General features: G+C 41.7%; 1 protein-coding gene across 1 annotated transcript in view; it reads right to left on the bottom strand.

Annotated features, from left to right (window-relative positions):
• LOC141325975 (NACHT, LRR and PYD domains-containing protein 3-like) overlaps nt 1–24,430 on the bottom strand; it is a 49,714-nt gene that overhangs the window by 16,520 nt on the left and 8,764 nt on the right. The window contains exons 4-6 of the mRNA XM_073834692.1: nt 17,542–17,715; nt 16,966–17,139; nt 12,727–12,900 (exon numbers count right to left, since the gene is read on the bottom strand). Of these exons, the coding sequence (XP_073690793.1) occupies nt 12,727–12,900; nt 16,966–17,139; nt 17,542–17,715 (522 nt within the window). The remainder of the gene's footprint in view (nt 1–12,726; nt 12,901–16,965; nt 17,140–17,541; nt 17,716–24,430) is intronic.

The raw sequence follows: 24,430 nt of genomic DNA, 5'->3' as shown, positions 1-24,430 counted from the left end.
ACAGCTGACTGGCAAGCGACACCTGAACTAATTGCTCTGAGGACCCCCGTAGGGGTGGCAAACTTACTGAGTCCGCTACGATGTCAGGTGGAAACTCCAGCAGAGGTTTGCGGGAGACTGCCGCCGCGCCCTGAAACACTGGCAGGGTTAGCTGACTGGTCTCCTGAGGGCCCCGAGAAAGAGTGGGCACCATATAATGTGGTAGACCCGCTTCTTCCCCGAGAGGGGCTGCCCTCGATGGCCCTGAGCCACAGAAGTCAGGGCCGTTTAGCCGAGGACCTCTTTGACTGCAGGACGACCCTCAGGTCCAGCCTGGCCTTAGAGGTCCCCGACTTAGAGCGCTGCCTGCCCCGCTCCCTAGCTCTATCAGGAGGGGCGCGGGCGGCCACGCTGGCTTTTTGAGTCTGGCGGTGTGAGGAGCTGGCACGCGGCTGGGGCTGCTCCCGTCCAGCAGCCCCAGAGTAGACACGGCGAGGGAGGTATTGTTGGAACGCCGCAGATTGTTTGCGGGCCTCCTGGTATCTGCTGACGACGGCCTCAACCGAGTCGCCAAACAGGCCAGGAGACTTGAGCGGGGCGTCCAGCAGAAGGGCCCTGTCCTTTTCTTTCATATCGGACAGGGACAACCATAAATGAAGACACGAGCTGAATACGGTTTTTCCCATGATCTCGACAGCTCACTGTGAAGATCAGGGAAAAACGGAAGGCTCCGCCCTGGAGGTGGCTTGTGTGTCCGCAGAAAGCGCTCATCCAGCTTGCTTTCATGCGGCTCATGAGTGTGCTCGGCGGGCCAGCTGATATTAAGCCTGGCTACCGCACGAGTTACCACCTCCAGGAGCTCCTCAAACTGCGGGGACTTAATAAGCGGTTGTGTGAGATCAACACTCTCTACATCGACCTCCTCGGAGGAAGATAAGAGAAGTGTTGAGACCTCCTCCCGGGGGGAAGAAACCGCAGTGTGGGCTTCCGCATCCAGGAGGAGGTCAACCAATCCGTCAGGTAAGGAAGGAGATAGGGGATCACCCGTCTCCATACCCTCCAGCAGATCGAGCTGCGAACCCCACGAGTGCAGCTGCCGCTCCGCCTCGGCGGAAGTGGGGCCAGACCCGCGAGGAACGCTGGTGAAGGCTCCCTCCTTGAAGAGAGCCCTCCAGGAACGGAGCACCCGCAGTGGAAGGCGCTCACACTGCGGACAGCCAGCCCCCTCGAGGGCTGACTGAGCATGCTCCGCTCCCAAGCAGAAAACACACAGACTGTGTGTATCCCCACCAACGATGAATCGCTGGCAGGGAGGAACACACCATCTGTGTGGTTGCTGAACCGCTACAAATTTCTTTCCCCTTTTTGTTGGCATTGCTCAAATAAAAGCTGTGCAAACTGGTACAAAAAAGCAGCAATGAAAACCTAGACAGACAGACCAACATAGAGCACTTCGCTGAATGACAAAAGCTGAAGCCGGTTTGAAACGCACGTGCTTATATACTTCCTGGTCGCATGACGTCATCACGTCGGTGACGTTACTCCCGTCGTCCTATTGGTTGAAGACTGATTCAGAGCCGGGTTCGCCAATGGCATTCCCCAAAGCGTTAATTACGCAGTGTTGAGTTCCCGAAAGGGAACCACAGCACTTTCAATAATTTTGTAAGGAACTATAGAACTAAGAGCATTCTAGAAAGAGCTTTGTGATTGGATGGAAATTTTAAGCATCATGCAAGGACATGTATCTGGGTATCAGACCCATAGCACTCCAATATGTTACCTGTATAAATTCAGAAAAGGTACAGAACACTGCCAAACAATTTATTTTTCCTCGAACTTGCTGCAACTATCTGTCTGAGACATAGGCTACATTATCAGTGTAGGGTAATGCCATTAGCACCGAGGGGGCGCTCATTTATTTTAAAAAGACTTGACCTTCAATCGGTTCATTGAATAAACACATTCCCCATTCCAAAGAAGCTTTTGCTCCATTCTACATTAGATATATAGATAGATAGATACTTTATAATTTTTTTTGTGACCATGAATGTTCTGCAGGATAAGCTAACCATGACAAAGATATAGAGAGTGAGCAACTGATATAAATATTGGTTGGACATTTAGGGGGGGGGGGGGGTATGTGGGAGTATTTCGTGGAGAATTTAGTAACGTCAATGATTCTAATAAGATCAGGCTGGTTGCGTTCGCCTCGCGCCCGCTCAATTTGTGATCCGCTGTGTAAATCCTTCCGATAAGTCCCGGTCGTTCCGATTGCCACTCCGCCCCTGAATTCAGGTCTGGGAAACGGGCGGGCCAGTCCGTAGCATCAATGCCTTTGTCTTGCAGGAACTGCTGACACACTCCAGCCACATGAGGTCTAGCATTGTCTTGCATTAGGAGGAACCCAGGACCAACCACACCGGCATATGGTCCCACAAGGGGTCTGAGGCTCACATCTCAGTACCTAATGGCAGTCAGGCTACCTCTGGTGAGCACATGGAGGGCTGTGCGGCCCTCCAAAGAAATGCCACCCTACACCATTACTGACCCATTGCCAAACCGGTCATGCTGGAGGATGTTGCAGGCAGCAGAACGTTCTCTACTGCATCTCCAGACACACGTCTGTCACATGTGCTCAGTGTGAACCTGCTTTCATCTGTGAAGAGCACAGGGCGCCAGTGGCGAATTTGCCAGTCTTGGTGTTTTCTGGCAAATGCCAAACGTCTGTTTCTGACCGTTTGAGCAGACAAATGCACATTTGTGGCCTGCTGGAGGTCATTTTGCAGGGCTCTGGCAGTGCTCCTCCTGTTCCTCCTTGCACAAAGGCAGAGGTAGCGGTCCTGCTGCTGGGTGTTTGCCCTCCTACTGCCTCCTCCACGTCTCCTAATGTACTGGCCTGTCTCCTGGTAGTGCCTTCATGCTCTGGACTCTACGCTGGCAGACAAAGCAAACCTTCTTGGCACTGCCCACATTAATGTGCCATCCTGGATGAGCTGCACTACCTGAGCCACTTGTGTGGGTTGTAGACTCCGTCTCATGCTACCACTAGAGTGAAAGCAGCGCCAGCATTCAAAAGTGACCAAAACATCAGCCAGAAAGCACAGGAACTGAGAAGTGGTCTGTGGTCACCACCTGCAGAACAACTCCTTGATTGGGGTTGTCTTGCTAATTGCCTATAATTTACATCTGTTGTCTATTCCATTTGCACGTCTATTCCATTTGTGGCCAGGGATATGGCCACAAATCTGTGAGGGTAATATATACATACACACACACACGCACGCACGCACGCACACACGCACACACGCACACACACACACACACACACACACACACACACACACATGTTGGGTTTACATGTTTTATGGGGACATTCCATAGGCGTAATGGTTTTTATACTGTACAAACCGTACTTTCTATCGCCCTACACCTAAACCTAGCCCTCGCAGGAGATTGTGCACACTTTTACTTCCTCAAAAAAACTCATTGTGCATGATTTATAAACCTGTTTCCTCATGGGGACCTAAGAAATGTCCCCACAAGGTCAAAATCTACTGGTATTCCTATCCTTGTGGGGACTTGTTTGGTCCCCACAACGTGATGAATACCAGGTACACACACACACACACACACACACACACACACACACATACTTTGATGATTTGAATTTATTTTGTATTGATTTGATTAATGTAATATAGTCTGTTTTTTTATTTGTCTGTTAATATAGTTTTCTTTGAGTTAAAGTTACCGTGCTGCCGAAGCCACCGGGAGACGCGGAGGAGGACGAGCTGCTGAAGTCAGCTCCGTGCGTTATAAAAGACCAGCGCGCAGCCTCCGCTGAATTTTAGTTCCGCCTGTTTACACGGAATAGACGGAATTATTAGACGGAATAACCGCGGGGGAAACATGAGACTAGAGGACAGTGGATTGTTTGTTTAATTCTTGATCTTCTTGATTTTGTATTTTGTTTATTATACATTTATTTTATATTAGTCCTAGTTTCAGCATTTAAGTACTTTGTTTTTGTGATTGTACTTTGTAGTAAGTGTCTTGTCTCTTCCTCCCCCCCTCTTGTAGTAATATGGACTAGTCCAATTGTTTAAATGTGCCCGGGTGTGTCATTTGGTGTGTCATTTGGTGTGTCATTTGGTAGTACATGTTGAGTTTTGTTTGCTTTGATCATTTTCTTTGTTTCTTAATAGGCCTAGTTTTTTTGATTGTTGAACTTTTTGTGAAACCTTTGTTTTTTTTTTATTTATTAAAATAATTATTTTTTTAAACTTCTTTTTTTATGGCCCTCATTATTTACTGCTCGGTCCCTCACAGCATCTCATCCAACACTTCCAAAATACTAAGTGATGTTTTATGAATACATTTCAGGAGGAGCACGCAGAGATAATTAGCGCAGCCAATTTATCATCAGCTATCACGCCTTTAATCCAAACAGCACAAGAGAGAACCCCTATAAATAACCAAAGTCCTTCATTATCTCTAATCTTTTAGCATTCTGTTCGCTCGTTTTCCCATCATATTACAGACCCAATTTCTATTCTCCTGTCCAAACTATGAGACCTATATTTGGGAATTTCGGATCCTTTGAAGCAATCCGCTGGCCCCAGGATCACTCCTCCTCCACCAGTCATCGCCGCCGAGACCCAGTCTCCATCGTGACCGCCGCTCTGCTCGAACCATATACAATTTCCCCTAAAGCCAAGGCTTAACCTCACCTCCACTTCTGAAACTTACAACTTCCCTGGCTTCCTCGTATCATTTGGCAATGCCAATGATTTCTCAAACCAGAAAGTGGAAAGTATTTAAGCCTGAGGCAAACACTAAACAATTTCTGACACATTTCTCGCATGGGGTAAACAAAGCATATCTGTAGGATCTATACGTCACCCTGCAAATCAGCCAACCTCACTCCTAAATCCACTCCAGCTGCCAAGGCAGCTGATATATTGAGCAAAGCCCCAAACTCGTCTCACCCGACACCGTCATCGTGCCGCATGAGACTCGGCTCTCTGCAACCATTGGATCACAGCAGCAGGCCTTCAACGAGCCTGGACCACGTCCCAGTTCTCACTGCAGCAAAGCTTGCTACTCACTTCAGCTCAGCCTTTCACCATGGCTCTTTCAGCCGCAGCACCGTATGCCGCCGGTCCTCTAGCTTCTGTTTCCCGATGTTCGCGCGAGGCTGTCTCCGCTAGCCACACAGACCACCAGTTTTGCCAAATAATTTTTAGGTAAAAAATAACTAAAGACAGGTCATTCATTGCTGTTAAATTACCTCACGACATCATTGAATTTTTGTTGTTAAATTACCTCACAACATCATTGAATGTTAATGTCATTATGTAACCACCCACATGAAGAAATACTGTAGTGAACTATAGTATGTACCAGAGGTGTGGACTCGAGTCATGTGACTTGGACTCGAGCCAGACTCGAGTCATGAATTTGATGACTTTAGACTCGACTTGACAAAATATAAAAAGACTTGCAACTCGACTTGGACTTTAACATAAATAACTCATGACTTTCACTTGGACTTGCGCCTATTGACTTGTAAAGACTTGCTACTTCCCATAAAAAGCCCAAAGATAAAAAGTATGTTGACACGCAAACGCCGTAAGGGGAAATCAGTGAAAAGTCCCAGATGAGTTTGCACAAGCAAATTAATCTTTTAGCTTTAAGTCGGTTTAAACAATGAGGATACGCTCAAGTAATTACCATTTTGAATAGCTGCTATACCCACAATATCTGTGCACTGTGTAAACAATGAGTGTTTTATACATGCGACAGATCCCTTCCGATGTTTGCGTATTCTACGCCAGAGCGCGTTCACATGTCACAAGCCGGATGCTAAACTCGTGCTCATGACAGATGTACGTGGCTGTGTATCAAAGGTAAAAAATGATATAAATACTGTTCAGTTTCTCACAAAAAATGATCGTTTCGTGTCTTAGGACATCAATGTATCGTCACGAGTCGCAGGGTGTAATTTTGATTTGTCTGTGTGTGTTTTTGTTTACTTTTAAAGGTTTGGTGCCCATCCACGTCCATGATAAGGCTGGTAGACTGCACCGGTTTTCGTTAAAATTCTTAGTTTGTGTTCTGCTGAGGAAACAAAGTCACCTTCATCTTGGATGCATTTGGGGTAAGCAGAAAAACATCAAATTTTCATTTTTGGGTGAACTATCCCTTTAAGGTATAAAATAAATATGTAAAAAAGGCTTTCAGAATCAGCCAAAATGCTTGTTAAACATCGGCAATCAGAATAGGCCATGAAGAATTAATATCGGTGCATTACTAAAAAAAGAAATTGGGTGCTCCTAATTTTTTTGGGGTAAAAAAAAAAAAAGTAAATTTTGTGCCCTGTATGTAAGTTATTATATTTAATTAACAATGTTATTTGGACTTTGTGCAAATTTCTCTTGTTACACCAGTGAGCAATACAACTTGCAAGAGAAGCTTCTCTGCGTTAAAACTTATTAAAACCCACCTTAAGACAACAACGTCTCATGACCTAGGGTAAGTCACCTAGGGATTCTCAGTGTTGAGTCAAGGAGGGCACGCTCCCTCAACATGGGTGAATTCGTGAAATGTTTTGCAAGTTCTCATCAGAACAGCAGAATTATGTTGTTTTAAACATACCTAGGATAAGTTTGTAACTGATGACTAAAATTGTGTTTTTGTTTTTCTTTTCAAATCCGGGTTTGATGTCTGCTTTGTCTAATTGCAGTATTTTTTGTTTGGTTGTTTTGTCTTTATGCTAATATTTTTGTAAATGAACTCAGCATTGTTTTTGCAAATAAAACTTTAGAATTCCTTAATTTATTGTTTCAACTTTATGAGTACAGTGCGTGTGTGTGGACCCCCTGAAATAGCAGTGGCCACCCCCAGGCCACCCCATGTAAAAAATTCTAGCTCCGCCACTGGACTTGACACGGGACTTGAGGGCAATAAATTGAGACTTACTTGTGACTTGCCAAACAATGACTTTGTCCCACCTATAGTAAACTGTAATAAACTATGGTATACTGTAGTAAATTATAGTATTTGCTACACTTTGTTAACTTATACTACAGCATACTATAGTATTGACTATAGTGAGTTCATTAACTATAGTAAATACAATAGTAAATTTTAGAATTTACTATAGTAAACTGTAATAAACTATGGTATACTGTAGTAAATTACAGAATTTACTACACTTTGTTAACTTAAACTGCAGCATACTATAGAATTGACTATAGTGAGTTCATAAACTAGTGAAATTAAGTTTTTACTATAGTAAACTGTAGTAAAACTGTAGTATACTGTAGAATATTATAGTATAAACTACACTTTATTAATGTGTACTATATCAGTATGTAGTATTAACTACAGTGATAATCTGTGAGTTACTATAGGATAGTCTACAATTAGAAAATACAGTAAATGTTGCTGTCTGAAAACTGGTATGGATAGATATTATTTAATTTTGTCCCCTAAAGGAGATTATGTAAAGCAAACACTAAAGTAACTTTTTTAAAATGTTAAAAGCAATAATTTAACTTTATGACAGCAATTATCAGCACTCGCACTGTCTTGCACTTCTAAAGCATGTATGTGATGTTTCAGAGCGCTTTGCGTCATTTGCGACTCATGCATGGTCTTCAGCAAACAAACTTTACAACAACGTTGGAAGCAAGAAAGTATAAGTAACGTCAAATTTGTCCTGACATTTTATTACTGTGGGATTAAGGAGCTCTCGTGGTTACAATGAACTCCAAATTACCCTTTCCAAATGTACCACACTTCCCAGCAAGGATATTGGCAGTGGTAGGTTAAGTCTCTTATTAACCTTGCCAATTCTCTTACTATCTCATGAATTATCGGTTAAAGTATGTGTAGCATAGTCTTTAACTATCTAGCGTATCTTTTGATGTGGCTGTGATAGCTATAATTGCTAAGTTTTGTCTGAATGTTGCCCTAGAAACCGCTTCAGCGAACTGGTAAAATAATGCCATTGTACAGTACGCATGTAGTTGTTCGTAGGTTTTAGTCCCAGAAAGTTATTATCTGCATATAGATAATAAAAAGGTTTTGGTCGAAATGATGGCCTAATACATTGACAGGAAAAGACATGTCAGGCCCTGAGCAGGAAAAAGGGAAAAGAAAAACTAAATAAAGGATTTAAGGAAGGGAGGATGGGAAGGGAAGATGTATGTTTTGCTAAGATTAATTACAGGTCAATTTATTTTCTCACTTTAATTATTTGATGAAATATGATATTTAATACTGTATATGGTAAAAAGTTAATAGCACTTTGTCCTCTTTTACCAAAGACAGGAAAAAAGCTTTTAAATAGAAATGTGGTTCCTTTTTCTTTTCACTGTACACCATTAAAATCAGTAGTTTTTATATATTTTTATCCTATTATTCAGTTTTTTTTAAAGGAAACACTCAAGCCCAAAGATTAAAAAAGCAGCTGTCACAAGGAGGGTCAGAGACGTGCGGATCCATTTGCAGCATTTTATTCAAACAAACAAACACAAAGGGGCAAGCAGAAATCGTGGTCAAAAACAGGCAGAAAGGTCGGGGCTGGCAGCGAGAATCAAAACACGGGGAGTAGTCCAGGAATCAAACACAGGGAAAACAAACACGGAAAGAAACGCTCGGAAATAAAGACCAGAAGGAACAATAAGACTTCGCAAGGTGGCTGTGTGTGTGAGAAGCTTAAATGCAGACAGTGTGATGAGGTGCAGCTGTGAGCGGTAATCAGTACAGTGAGAAACAAGGAGCAGGTGAATGCAGTGATTAGTGCAGTGGCTTGTGGGGAATGAAGTCCATGATGTGTAGTGCAAGAGTTAATGATGACAAGACGACCAATACGTGACAGCAGCACTACACTAGCACGGATGGCTCAAGATTAAAAGTAGGCTTCAAAATGAATAAATACAAATATTTGCATTTCATAGCCACCTCCAACACCCAAGGGTTGCCTTCTCTAGACTGCATGTTGTTTTCTTGTGTACTTTTAGATGTATATTTTAGGTCATTATCCTCTTGGTGGCATGCCGGTATACATGAGACATTTGTGACCCTGGACCACAAAACCAGTCATAAGGTTAAATTTGACAAAACTGAGATTTATACATATATTTATAAAGCTCAATAAATAAGCTTTCTATTGATGTATGGTTTGTTAGGATAGGACAATATTTGACTGAGATACGTCTATTTGAAATCAGACATCTGAGGATGCAAAAAATCAAAAAGACTGAGAAAATCACCTTTAAAGTTGTCCAAATTAGGTTCTTAACAATGCATATTACAAATCAAAAATTACATTTTGATATGTTTACAGTAGGAATTTTACAAAAAATCTTCATGGAACATGAACTTTACTTAATTTCTTAATGATTTTTGGCATAAAAGAAAAATCAAAAATTTCGACCCATGCAATGTATTTTTGGCTATTGCTACAAATATACCCCAGCGACTTAAGACTTAAGGTTTTGTGGTCCAGGGTCACATTTGTGTTTAATTTCATCACTATTCACAAGGAATAAAGCTTGTTTTATTGAACTGTGTTACGGAGTGCCCGGCAGCCCCACTAGAGGGCACTCCAATATGGACTCTATGTTATGTGTTGTCTCAACCAACCATGTTTCACTCTTGTCTGTGTCATGTTGTTATTGGCTCCCCTGTTCCATGTGTCCGTCTCCCATTGGTTGTTTCTGTCATGTGACCCCTAGTGTTTTGTATAAAGCCTCTCCCTTTTCCCTCTGTGTTTTAGTGATGGGAAGTTGGGATCATTTTACTGACTCGGATCTTTGAGTCTCGTTCAGCAAAATGAACGAGTCATTTAGTTCAATTCGTTCATTTTACCAAAATATAATTAAAAAGCTACGTGATACTTCCATAACACATGTACTGCTTATACAAACGTTGATCACACTACAAACAAGACAAAATTATAATGCTATTAGAAACAGAAAAGATTAGGCTAATTCATTGTTTACCTGGGTCTTCAGTGTATGATTAGCTCCCTCGCCTCTATCTGTCCGGTTTTGAGTCGTTCGTTCATCACGTGACAGCCCCATATTAACTTAACTAACGCGATCTGAGCCGGAAACAGAATTGATTAGTTCACCTCTCGAGTCATCGGGTTTGAGTCGTTCGTTCATTACGTGACAGCCCCATACGCTTAACCTATGCTGCCTGAGCCGGAAACAGAATTGATTAGTTCATCTCTCGAGTCCTTGGGTTTGAGTCCTTCATTCATAGTTGCGCAATTGCGCATCACTCCCCGAGACGACTCGTTCTTTCCGAGTCACATTAAAGATTCGTTCAAAATGAACGAATCGTTTAAGAACGACCCATCACTACTGTGTTTGCTGATCGTTGTTTAGCTTTTCTAGTTCCGTTGTTCATCGTGTTTTCTTGTTTCCTTGTGTTTTTGATCCTGGACTGTTTTGCTGTTTATTGATTCTTGCCGCCTGCCCCTGACCATTTCGCTTTGTATTACGGATTACGCTTTGGATTATCTTTGTTGTTCCTGTTTGCCGGTGTTTGACCCTGCTTGTTTTGACCACGTCTACAATAAAGCTCGCATTTGGATCCACCTCCGACTCCCTCCGTTACAAACTGTAAGAGTACAACACATTTTTCCACATCTATCACCCCAAACTAGACTGGACTTGTATATTTGTTAGTAATCTTTGCTTTTCTATCAGATGCTACCAGTCATTGTATTCTGCCATCAGTATAGAGTATTTTGCCATCAGGACTGCATGTGTCAGGTTTATCGTCTGTTTTGTAATGTTCTCCTAGAGTTTTTCCCTTCTGTGTCAGGTTTATCATCTGTTTTGTAATGTTTTCCTAATGTTTTTCCCTTTTATTTATTTGGTTTGTTCCAATGTCTCCCCCCTTAGTTAGTTTATTTGGTTCCTCCCTTCCCTTATTTGTACTTCCCCTTGTTATCTTGTTTAGTTGCCACTCCCCTTTGTCTGAGTATTTATAGTCCTTTGTGCCACACTCCCCTTGTCCGATGTTAAAGTTTTGTTGTGATTGTGTTTGCTCCTGTTGATTTGTTTTTTGCTTCCCTGGATTTATGTTCATTTGTTTTGTTTTCATTAAATTTACCAATCTTTTGATATTCCTTACTTCTGTGTGTTTCTTTCTGGCACCTCATTCCATGCACGGAGGAATTCATCGAGCTTTCCCATCAGGTGGGGTGGCCTGATGCCTCTCTCGGCACCGTGTTTCTGATGGGGCTAAATGATGAGACAATTCATTTGCGATTCTCCCTCATGCATTTTCTCCTTATTTAAACTTTTTAAAAAAAAAAAGGTTTTGAAATCGAGGAAGTAAAGAGTGTTGGTGGGTCTCATCGTTCAGTCCCCTCTGAAACACATCATATCGAGCCAGCCTATCTTAAGCCGAGAACCCCCACATACCATACCAATGACTCGAACTGCCTGCCCAGTCCCAAAGCTCCTCAAGCCCGCGGGCCGCCGCACAGCGTTCAGTACAGCAGACTTCAGAATCCCCGCCACACCAGCGTCTGCACCCAAGATGGCTGCCACGCCAGAGTCTGCACCCAAGATGGCCGCCCTTTCAGAGTCAGCTCACAAGATAGCCGCCATGCCTGAGTCCACGGCCAAGATGGCCGCCTCGCCAGAATCCCAGGCCAAGATGGTGGTCTCTCCCGAGTCCCCAGACAAGATAGCCACTGCACCTGCGTCTCCACTGGTCTTGCCCCGCCCTCCAGTGTCCGTGCCTTCTGAGCACCCTCAAGTGACCGCTTCTCCTGAGCGCCATTTTTTTTCCTCCTGAGCGCTGTTTTTTCCCTCTGCCGCTAGAGTGACTGCTCCCACAGGAGCCTTTATCTCTCTTTGCCACTACCGCAGCAGTACTAGCTTCTGCAGAAGCCCATATATGTGACCCTGGACCACAAAACCAGTCTTAAGTCGCTGGGGTATGTTTGTAGCAATAGCCAAAAATACATTGCATGGGTCAAAATTATTGATTTTTCTTTTATGTCAAAAATCATTAGGAATTTAAGTAAAGATCATGTTCCATGAAGATTTTTTGTAAAATTCCTACTGTAAATGTATCAAAATGTAATTTTTGATTAGTAATATGCATTGTTAAGATCCTAATTTGGACAACTTTAAAGGTGATTTTCTCAGGATTTTGATTTTTTTGCACCCTCAGATTCCTGATTTTCAAATAGATGTATCTCGGCCAAATATTGTCCTATCCTAACAAACCATACATCAATAGAAAGCTTATTTACTGAGCTTTCATATTATATATATACATCTCAGTTTTGTAAAATTTAACTTTATGACTGGTTTTGTGGTCCAGGGTCACATATTTGCTTCCCACTTCTGCAACAGTCTGTAATAGTGACTCTAATGTGTAACTTATAATATTCAAGTTGTTAAGTTGTTAAGTTGTTGATGTTTGAAACATAAATTATAAATTATGTTTGTTTCTACCTTTTATAAAAGTTGTAGGTAGGTGTATTTTCACTGTCAAGCTGACAAAACACCAGTCAGGGAGTTAAAGTAATGTTATGTTGTTAATATTGTTGTCTGAGCAGTTTAGTTAAGATTTTACTCCTCAGACTAGTGCTCTTTAAATCTTTTAGATTGTTGTATCCTCCAAAAACTCCTATACTCATATAGATATAGAGAGACACTGAAAAGTTTAAACAGTAAACCCAAAAACTCCTCCTGCCTGACATACTTGAGTTTTTCCAGTGAGCAGTTTGGATCCTTCAGTTTTTCATAAAGCAGCTCGAATCCTGAATCTCCTGGGTGATTGTAGCTCAGATCCAGCTCTCTCAGGTGTGACGGGTTTAAATTCAGAGCTGAAGACACATAATAACATCCTTTCTTTGTCACCATACAGCCAGACAACCTACAAAAACATACAACAGTCCACATTACATTAGTGTTTGTTGTTCCTTTTAATACTAAACTGATTATTCAGTAAAATCCGCCATAGATCCCAGTTCTAAATCCAAAATCATTTGTGGGATGTACTGAACAAACAAGCTTGATCCATGGAGGCCCCACATCACAACTTACAGGACTAAACCCCTTGTTTAGCGGTCTCCAGGGCGCCCACCCTCCCTCCCCTATGGAAGTTATTAGGTGTTTTTCCCCCTCTGTTTCCAGTACATTTGGTTTAGTCATTGTTGGTTTAGTCCCCCCCCCCCTTTTGGTTTTGGTTTTGGTATTATTATTATTATACATTTTATTTATAGGCGCCTTTCTTGACACTCAAGGTCACCTTACATCATCATCAACAACAATAACAATATTTAAAAACAATGAGATACAATACAATTAGAAGAAAATGCAGTTGTGATCAAAGGGAGTAAGCTATTCTAGACAAATGAGTTTTGAGTTTGGATTTAAAAAGTGTGAGAGAATCAATATTACGGAGGTCCGGTGGAAGCAAATTCCAGAGCTGAGGAGCAGAGATACTGAAAGCTCTACTAACAAGTAACAAGGCGGACACGGGGAACGGTGAAATGGATAGAAGAAGAAGATCTAAGAGTACGAGCGTGAGTACGTATATGGAGGAGATCAAAGAGATACGAAGGGGCTAGATTATGAATGACTTTAAAAGTAAGGAGAAGTATTTTATAGTTCATACGATAAATGATAGGGAGCCAATGGAGCTGTTGTAAAATAGGAGTGATGAATAGAAGGGGTACGAGTAATAATACTAACAGCTGAGTTTTGGACCAGTTGAAGTTTATGAAGAGTTTTATGTGGAAGGCCAAACAAAAGAGAATTACAATAATCTAAACGGGAGGTGACTAAACTGTGAACAAGAATGGCAGTAGAGTGAGGCGTAAGGAAAGGACACAGACGGTTGATATTACGAAGATGATAATAAGCAGACCGGGTAACATTATTAACATGAGATGTAAAAGAGAGGGTGCTATCTAAGATGACAGCCAGACTCTTAACCTGAGGGGAAGGAGAGATAAAGGAGCTATCAATGGGAATCGAAAAATTATGAAGTTTGTTTAATGTTGATTTTGTACCTATAAGAAGCAATTCTGTTTTATTGGCATTTAATTTAAGGAAGTTTGAAGTGAACCAGGATTTTATGTCAAGAAGACAGTAAGTAAGGGAAGATGGTGGAAGTGTGGAATTAGGTTTGGTTGAAAGATAGAGCTGGGTGTCATCTGCGTAGCAATTGAAATTGATCTGATGTTTACGGAAGATGTATCCAAGGGGAAAAAGGTAAATAATAAACAGTAGGGGCCCCAGAACGGAGCCCTGGGGCACACCTGTAATAACAGGGACAGAATGAGAACTGAATGATTTTAACTAATAAACTGAGTGTGGCCTGAAAGATATGAATGAAACCAGTTAAAAGGTGTGTTAGTAATTCCAATAGAAGAGACTCTGTTCAAAAAGATGGTGTGTGAAATAGTATCAAAGGCCGCACTCAAATCAAGCAGAAGAAAAATGGATAATAAACCAGAGTCAGCCGCTAGGAGAAGGTTATTAGTAATTTCAAGTAGTGCTGTTTCTGTACTATGAAAAGGACGGAAACCAGACTGGAATTGTTTATATAAATTATTGTAGGAAAGATGAGTATGAAGTTGAGCAGCAACTATTTTTTCCAGGATTTTGGAGATGAATGGAAGATTTGAGATAGGACGGAAATTATTGTAATCGTTGGGATCTGAACCAGGTTTCTTAAGAATGGGAGTTACAGAAGCTGTTTTAAGAGAAGAAGGAACAATTCCAGTGGTAAGTGAAGAGTGAATAATGTTATTAATGAGAGGGGACAGAAAAGAAACAGTGGCTTTCACAAGCACAGTTGGAAGGGGGTCTAATCTGCAGGTTGAAGATTTGGATTTTTGAATGAGATCATTAATTTCATTTACTGAGGGTAAGGTAAATTCTGAGAGTAGACAAGTAGGAGCAAATGAAACTGGGACAGGTGAGTTCGGACCAGAAGTAGACATAAGGTGCTTGTGGATATGTTCAATTTTTAAAGAAAAAAATGATAATATAGAGTTACAAAAATCAGAGGAATACAAGTGAGGAAGAAGTGGATTCCGAGGTTTTATGAAGTTTGTAATGAGAGAAAAAAGGGCTTTTGAATTTCCTTCACTTGAACTGATTAAACCAGAATAATAGGTGGTTTTAGCTTTAGAAATCGAATATTTGTAAAAAAGAATGTGATTTAAATACATATCCTTGTGCACATTTGTTTTCCTGTAAAGTCTTTCAAGTTGTCTTCCTTTTGTTTTTAATTTTGGTGTGGGAGTAAACCAAGGTTCAGAAAGAGTAAATGAAACAGTCCTGGTTTTGAGTGGAGCAAGATTATTAAAGAGGTTATGAAGGTTGTAGTTGTAGTGAGAGAGCAGTTCATCCGGAGTAGAGAAACTGTCGATACTGGGAAAACTAACGATGCTAGAGGATAAAATGTCATGAAAATGTCATGAAATATTAAGTTAATATCCTTAATATTTCGGAATGTTATAGTACGTGGGAGATTAGATTTGGAGAGTGAGAGATTAACAGTGAACGAAAGCAACATGTGATCGGAAAAAGGAAAAGAATCTGCTTTACAGTTAACAGGTGTAACACCTGAACAGCAGATTAAATCTAAAATATGTCCTTTATTATGTGTAGGAAAGTTTATGCATTGCTGAAGTCCAAAACTATCCAGACAGGATGTAAAGTCTTTGGTGAGAGTGTTGTCAACATTATCCATATGTATATTAAAATCCCCCAGGAGTAATATATTTGATGAAAGTGTGGATAGGTGAGTCAGAAAGGCAGCAAAGTCATCAATAAAATCCTTGTTAGGCTTTGGAGGGCGGTACAAAGTAGCAACAATGGTGGGAATAGGTCCAGAAAGCTGACAGACAGTAGCCTCAAATGAGTGACAGACAGGAACATTGACAGGCGCTATCCTCCACTTCTCACAATAAATTATCGCGAGACCTCCCCCACGGCCAGAGTCACGTGATTGAGAGATGTAAACAAATCCTGGAGGAGAAGCATCATTGAGTGAAATAAAGTCATTTGGCTGCTGCCACGTTTCTGTTAAACACAAAAAGTCAAACTTACGGTCAACGAGGAGATCCTTCACAAGATGATCCTTGCCCGTAAGTGAGCGGCCAACACACTATGATCAGCGCAGCGACCGGTATTCCTCAATGGACGTCGAGTAGTGGACCAGAAGGACTTCATGGAGTTGGATATATCATACTGAAAGTTCCGACGAGAGCCACGGTGAATGTATTTCCGACGAGGCAGATATAAAATATCCGGGTGTGAAAGCAGAGCTGGTGGTGGTGGATCATCATGTAGATATAAACGGAACCTCAGAAGCTCAGCTGTATAATACTGGAACAGTGCAGTCGATGAATGAAAAACCAAGGACAGGACAGTCCAGGTGAGCACAAGCCACACATAGTTAATCCACATAGTTAAAGGAAAACCGGAGAGCAGCGGCAACAAAGACGCGCCAGTGTTCACTCGACCGGAACTAGTACTCATATCTAAGTTGGTTCAGTCTTGCCCATATTTGTATTTCCCCCTTGTTATCTCGTTTGTAGCCACGCCCTGTCTTGGTGTATTAACAGTCTTCAGTCTCTCACCCCCATTGTCGGGTTTTATTTTCAAGTTTCGACGTGTTTGTCTATCCCTGCCTTTTGTTTTGCATTGTTATTAATAAATCAGTGTTTTGTTTATACTTCTCTTTTCCTTGTGTTTCCCTGGATCCTCGTCTCTCCCGCACGTGTGACAATATGCTGGTCACTTTAGGCTCACAGCCACATTAGCTAGTGTTTATTGTGCCATATCTTTGCCAAAACTGGTCCAGACAAGTTTGAATGTACCTGGACCACATTTTCTAGAACATATGTGGACCACATTTGGTTTACACCCTGATTACTGTATGAATAGCATTTTGTTAATTATTTTATGGAAAACCAGTTACCTCAGTATCTCCATCAGACAGTTTGGACTCTTTAGTCCTTCAGAAAGAAGCATCACTCCAGAATCCTGAAGGTCATTGTTACTCAGGTCCAGTTCTCTCAGGAAAGAGTTTGAGAATTTCAAAACTGATGACAAACTCTCACAAGACTGAGCAGTGAGATTACATAGGGAAAATCTGAACAAGAAGAACATAGTGATTGCATACAGAATTCATCTTAGCAGTGTATATTATTTAATTTAATTGTTATTATTATTATTATTAGAAATAAATAAATAGTCAAGTATTTCAAACTCAAACCTTAACATCTCCAGCCTAGAGTTTAGACTCTTCAGTCCATCAGAAAGAAGCATCACTCCAGAGTCCTGCAGGTCATTGTTACTCAGGTCCAGTTCTCTCAGAACAGAGTTTGAGGTTTTAAAAACTGATGACAAACTCCCACAAGACTGAGCAGTGAGTTTACATATGGAAAATCTGAACAAAATGAACACAGTAATTGCATGCATAATCAATCTTAGCAGTGTATTAATTTATTTTTTTTTAGAAATTAATACATAATCAAGTATTTCAAACTTAAACCTCAACATCTCCAGCTTAGAGTTTGGACTCGTTAGTCCTTCAGAAAGAAGCATCACTCCAGAATCCTGCAAGTCATTGTTACTCAGATCCAGTTCTCTCAGGACAGAGTTTGAGGACTGTAGAGCTGAAGACAAACTCTCACAGGACTGAGCAGTGAGAAGACACCCACACAGCCTGTGAAGAGAACAAAACAAACAGCCATATTAATGTGAATTTATCAGTTAGGTTATATAGTTTATAATTTGGAGTTAATGTTTGTACTGAATTACACTTTGTAATAAAATACTATAACAAGTTCAATAGTAGCTTATAAATTGTTAATACATTAAAAGACTATATACAAATAGTGAGTTCATCATTGATGGAACTGTAATTAACATGTTTAATTACTTATATGTAAAGAGTTAGCTAATGCTTTGTTGACAATTTATTAACCACAGATTGTTCTCACTTTAGATTAGGTCACAGAAAATCTGAAAATGTCCTACATTAAGTGCTTTAAACCAGCCTTTATTGGACATTAATTGTATTATATTAATATTGAGTGTTCCTTAAAATGTTTACAAATACATTAAGCAGACATACACACATTGAGATTTTACGTTTTATAGGGACATTCTATTGAAAGGTTTTTTTTTTATACTGTATAAACTGTGTATCCTGTCCTCTTCAAACCTAGATGTAATCCTACCCCTAATCCTAACTGATGTATTTTAACAACATGATGTAATAAGTATTTGTATGCACTTCATTTTGACAGCATTATGCTATTTTTTTTAATGTTTAATTTTGGGCATAGGTTTAATGCATTTGTACATTAAAAAAAAACCTGAATACTAATGCAATTAATGACCAATAAAGGTTGGTTTTAAAGGGGTCATTTTCCCTCCCAACCAGTTGTCGATCGTACAACCCAATCAAGACACCTACATGATGCCAGCTAGTCTACTAGTCTTCCTGAGTTTTGACCCGGCCTGCCTGATTAACATTAATCCACGTCAGAAGCACAGGAAGACAGTAATTCACAGGACACTAAAACAGTGATTACGTGACTTACACAATCAGAGCAGTGTTGTTTTTGACAACCATCTTAGATTTAGTCTTAGTCTTATTCTTTTGGACTAAAAAGGCTTATTAGTTTTAGTCAAATTTTAGTCACTTCTATATGTGATAGTTTTAGTCCAATTTAAGTCGACGAAAAGTCAAAAAGGTTTTAGTCTAGTTTTAGTCGACGAAAAGTCATAAAGGTTTTAGTCTAGTTTTAGTCAAAAAAAGGGGAAAAAGTAGTCTTTTAACCAATTAATGTAGGTCAGTAAGTATTTTGCTGTTGGGTAGTGTCACTTATAAGTTCTGAAAATAGCAGATCTATAGTTCAACACAATGTGAGCTTCCGGATCGACTATTTTCACCAATAATTACAATAATGAAGGAATGTTTTAAAACATAAAAGACAAACAAGGATGAAATGCTAAAACGGCTTGCCATACTAGTATGGCAAAGAGTATTTAATGCTAAAACGGCTTGCCATAGCGGCAGATACTTTTTAGGTTTTAATTGGCATGCACAATAAGCAGAAATGTCATGCATTTTAAACGTCTGACGGACCACCCACTAATATTTTCGTCTATTCTCATCTCGTCAACGAAAACTCACACACGTCTCGTCATGTTTTAGTCATCAACGAGCCATTTTTATCTCGTCATCGTCTCGTTATCGTCATGAAAAAAAGTGGCATCAACTAAATGATTTCGTCATCGTCATCGTTGACGAAAACAACACTGAATCAGAGAGGAGAAACTTTTCTTAGTCTGAGAGCACCCAAGAAACAGACGTCCAGTTTTCTCCTGACATAAATTTCAACTGAATACACAAATTGGACAGATTTACACAGACACTTTCCGATCCTGCAGGGCACATGGTCCGTCCAGCATGACTCTTGTGACCCTTCAGACATCTCGTTCCCCCTCCTCTGACATTCAGAATGCACCCCCTCTCTCAACAGAGAGCACACAGCAGAGATAATCTTTAAGAGACAATCAACATATTAGCATTGCTATTAGAGCAACAGTATCATATGTTTTCATGTCTTTTACTGTATATACTTGATGTGTTTTATTTAATCGTTGGAGATTTAATCTATGCATTATAAGCCTTTAGAGAGGGAAGTGACCAAATGTAGGATCTCGGTCGAACAGAGCACCAAACAAACTGCAGAAATTACCACATTCCAGAGAATCGAGAAGATTCTCTTTCCCAGCCATAAAATTGATCCATGACCATCACATGACGATCATCAGACGCCAATTTGTCTGGACTGCTTCTGTCGAGATCTGCGCCTTATGCCTCAGGGAAATCATACTGCTAAAACTTAACGCAATTACCAGGAGAGAAGAAACTCCCCCTCCACCTAAGAAACAAACATCCAGTCTTCTACTGACATAAATTTCAACTAAAATCACAAATAGGGACAGATTTAATAACAATTTTTTTCGATACTACCGTGGTCGCATGACTCGATAAAACGATAGGTCTTCTGTGAAAAGTTTGCTCAGGCAAATGGAGCGAACGGGAGGTAGCGGGAACTACAATTCCCATCAGCCCAGGCGTGGCCATCATCCTTTGCGGTCTGTTGTGATTCTGAATGGAGGGAAGAGCGGATTTTTGAAAAGACGGAGCGTCGTTGTTTTAACTCGCTCCAAGACTGCTCCACCACCGCTCTATCATGAGAACAATTCACGCCAACTGTCCGTAATATAACTGCATATTAAGCAGGAATTCACATGCTAAACATATTTCGCTTGATAGAGATGGATCACTCAAATCAGAAATAATGTGAAGACTATCATGACGGCAATGGACATCATATGAGCGGTAAATTATAGTTCACAAGTTTGTTCTTTCTAGATACTTAATATTTTCAAGTTAAAGCATCATTTAAACAGGTACGGCACTTATTCACACGCAATCACTCTGTTAATGCATTAAAACAAATGTAATGGTATCCGATTTCGAATGAGCAGAAATCTGTAAGAAATGCAGCGATCCATAAGTAAAATAACTGACGAAAATGTATTTTTATTTTCATTACAAACTTTGCACTGTACAAAGCAGCAATTATATTCTTTAATGCTGATGTTATTAGCTTGGTATGTGGTAGGAACAAAGTTTGCACACTAGTGTTCCAAACTCTCCTGTTATTTTATTTTTGTATTTTTGTATTTTAATATAAGTTATGAACAGGACCGTTATATTTCAAACATTATTTCTGATTTTATTTGGTGATTATTAAATGCACAGAGCGCAGAGGGGAAATTTTTGCCGCTCCACTCCGCTCACATACTCTGGTCCCAAGTGAGAGGGTTTTTTTCTGTTGCAGGGGACATTGTAAATGCCCAGAGATCCCAGCTTTTACCAGATAATGTTAATATGCTAGATTTCCTTTAAAAAAAACTGTCTCAGTGTGTGTGTGAGTGAGTGAGTGAATGAGGTGAGTGTTCTCAAATACTCATTCAGCACATGGGCCTGCTATTTTTATTTTTTCTGAGTTTTCAAGAATACTAAATTGAAACTTTTTTTTTTTTACATGGTTTAATAATTTTTTGTTATTAAAATTGAAGTTCCTGATTCAAAGTGATAGATTGCTAATTTGTATGCCATTGATATGTTCAATGTACATGTAAACTGTTTAATAAGCACTTCTGGCACTTTTTTCGAGTCTCTTCATTAGTTTTGTTTTTTCTGTAAATGATTCAATAAATACCGTACCGTGACATTCATATCGAGGTATTACCGTATCGTGAAGTTTTGATACCGTTACATCCCTAATTAGCATGCAAGCAATATACCTGTCACAGCTCTGTCTGTCATTGGTTTCACCCATTGTCTCCCCCTGCCATTCTGTTGTCATTTGGTTTAGCCCTCGTCACCGTCATCTGTTACACCTGTCCTTGTAATTATTAGTCATCTGTGTCACCTGTGTTTGATAATTAGTTTGCCTTTATAAGTCTGTCTTTGAGTTTAGTCTTTTGTCGGTCTTTAACGTTGAATGTCGTGTGTAAGTGTTCCTGCCTGATCCTGCCTGTTCCTGCATTGTTCTTCTTGAAGTATTATATAAAATATATTGTTAATTGTTAATCTTGTCTTTCGTCTCGTCTCGTCCTGCACACACCCCTGACAGAAAGACCGACCCAAAACAGTTCACGGCGTCTTCCCCTGCGTTTATTTTCCGTTTTTTTGTATCAGTGTTTAGTTTATTTTTTTTTTCCCCATCATGGATGATCCCGCCGTCCTCATCCTCCTCCTGAAGCAGGGGAACCGCTCTCTCGAGGACCACACCAGAGACTTCATATTCCTCGCCCCGTTAACGCACTACCCGGACAGTTGCCTATGCACGTTCTTCTGCGTTGGACTCAATGATACCATCAAGAGGCAGCTGTCCGGGGAGGGTCCTCGAGAGAGCCTCGCCGGATACATCGAGTGGGTGCTGGCGTCCAGTGGATCTCCCTGGACTGTCGGCTTCGTCGAGGAGGACGTCAGCCCCACTCACGACCCAGAACCCAGCCAAACATCACCCCGACATGCGGAGTTACAGCCCGAGCCCACCGCAGATGGAGTGCCAGAGCCGAGAGTGACAGAGCCTGACCCATCTGACCAGGTGCGAGAGCCGACATCAACATCCGTGACGGTGGATTGTCACGTGGAGCGAGAGAGGGCGATAGAGAGCCCTGCCCACTGCACCACCGCTGAGGGTGAGCTGGGATCTAATTCTGGGGATTTAATAGACTTCTTCTCGGATCTTGCCCAAGATAACTCATGTGACTTAATAGACTTTTTCTCTGAGCCACTGACCTGCATAGACTTCCCTCCCACCCGCCCTCGTCTGTCTGAATCTGTCTGGTCCCCGCTGGTTCCGCCCAGCCGTCCTGAGTCCCCGCTGGTTCCGCCCAGCCGTCCTGAGTCCCCGCTGGTTCCGCCCAGCCGTCCTGAGTCCCCGCTGGTTCCGCCCAGCTGCCCAAAGTCTCCCAGGTCAGCAGTCAGTCCCCCAGCTCACCCTCAGCCCACCACCTGTGCAGTGGGCTCGCCGCGGGACTGCCAGCTTCCATCGGCGTCTCGGCTGGAGGATCCCTCAGCTCCGCCTCCAGCCTCCGAGTCCAGGACTCCGCCTCGGCCCTTCGACCCCGCGGTTCCACCACGGCTCTCGACGCCCTCCTCTTCACCGTCGCCTGTCGATCCACCAGCTCCACCGGGCTCCATCGTCTTTCCGGCTCCGCCCTGGTCAGTCGTCACCCCATCGGCTCCTCAGGACTCTGCTCCTCCGGCTGTGCCTCGTCGCGCCGTCCCACCGGCTCCTTGGGACTCCTCCTTCCTGCGGGCACAGCCTCCATCCTCTGTCGCTCCGGCTCCGCCGCGGATCTCCGGGACTCCGCCTCCGCCTCGGGCGCCAGAGCCTGTTCCACCTTGGCCCTCCGGATCCTCGGTGTCACCCCGGATCATCGGCTCTCCGTCTTCGCCTCGGGCTCCTTCTCCATCTGCTCCGCCTCTGTCGGTCGGCCCCATGGAGTCGGCACGCCTTCGTCCACCATGGTTCCTCCCTCCGTCGGCTCCACAGTGGGCCGTCATCATGGCTGTGGTCTGGGTCTGTTCCTCCTGCTTCAGGTCCCTCCTGTTTCCTCCCTGGCTCCTCCCACCTTCGTCGCCCCCCTGGACTCTGTTGACTTTGTTTGTTGTCCCCCTCCTGGGGTGCCGTCCTCCGCCCAAGCCTCCTCCCTCATGGACTCTGTTTTTCCGCCCCTCTCGTTTTTTCCACGGCGCGAGGACGCGCCTTTCCGGAGGGGGGCGTAATGTCACAGCTCTGTCTGTCATTGGTTTCACCCATTGTCTCCCCCTGCCATTCTGTTGTCATTTGGTTTAGCCCTCGTCACCGTCATCTGTTACACCTGTCCTTGTAATTATTAGTCATCTGTGTCACCTGTGTTTGATAATTAGTTTGCCTTTATAAGTCTGTCTTTGAGTTTAGTCTTTTGTCGGTCTTTAACGTTGAATGTCGTGTGTAAGTGTTCCTGCCTGATCCTGCCTGTTCCTGCATTGTTCTTCTTGAAGTATTATATAAAATATATTGTTAATTGTTAATCTTGTCTTTCGTCTCGTCCTGCACACACCCCTGACAATACCCTTGTTTGATACGGGATGAATAGTCTTGACAAATGCTACACAAATTGGTAGTGTGTACAGGCACAAACACAAGTAAACAAAATCTCATCTTCTTGCTGAACCTGGTACTAGATCGTTAAGTTAAATCTCTGCTTTTGTGGTTTTCTAAGGTTGCTATTTAACCCTTTAGGCGCCAGGTTTTTTTTTTGAAAAATGCTGGATTTTGACATCAAGATTTCAAAAGCTTGTGGCTTGAAAGGGCTTAAAGATAGAGATCTACTGTAAATTAGAAAAATGTTGGGCATCACCAAAAGTTGATGTGGGGTGTAAATATTCTCATCTAATTTGCATATTATGACGTCATCATGGGGGCGGCATTATTGAAATTCATAATATTCAGGAAATAGTAGATATTGAATTGATGTTTTTTTAGTTTTTTGTCTTTTTATCCACATTACAAATGATCAGAAAAGAGAAAACCAACAATAAAACAGGAAAAAATACTCAATTATTACTATATTACTATACTATATAGTAAAATGCACGTGAACAGTAGCCTAATGTTTGATTAGTTCATCAGTAATACTCAGGAAATAATAGATATTGAATGGATGTTTGAACTTATTTGCACATTTTTTGTCTTTTATCCTCATTCCAAATTATCAGAAAAGAGGATACCAACAATATAACAGGAAAAAGTACTAAATTATTACTATTCTGTATAGTAAAATGCATGTGA

This window comes from Garra rufa, chromosome 2, assembly GCF_049309525.1.
Source record: "Garra rufa chromosome 2, GarRuf1.0, whole genome shotgun sequence".
Taxonomy (NCBI): domain Eukaryota; kingdom Metazoa; phylum Chordata; class Actinopteri; order Cypriniformes; family Cyprinidae; genus Garra; species Garra rufa.
The sequence above is the reverse complement of the archived record's forward strand: the minus strand, read 5'-3'. Positions and strand labels throughout refer to the sequence as shown.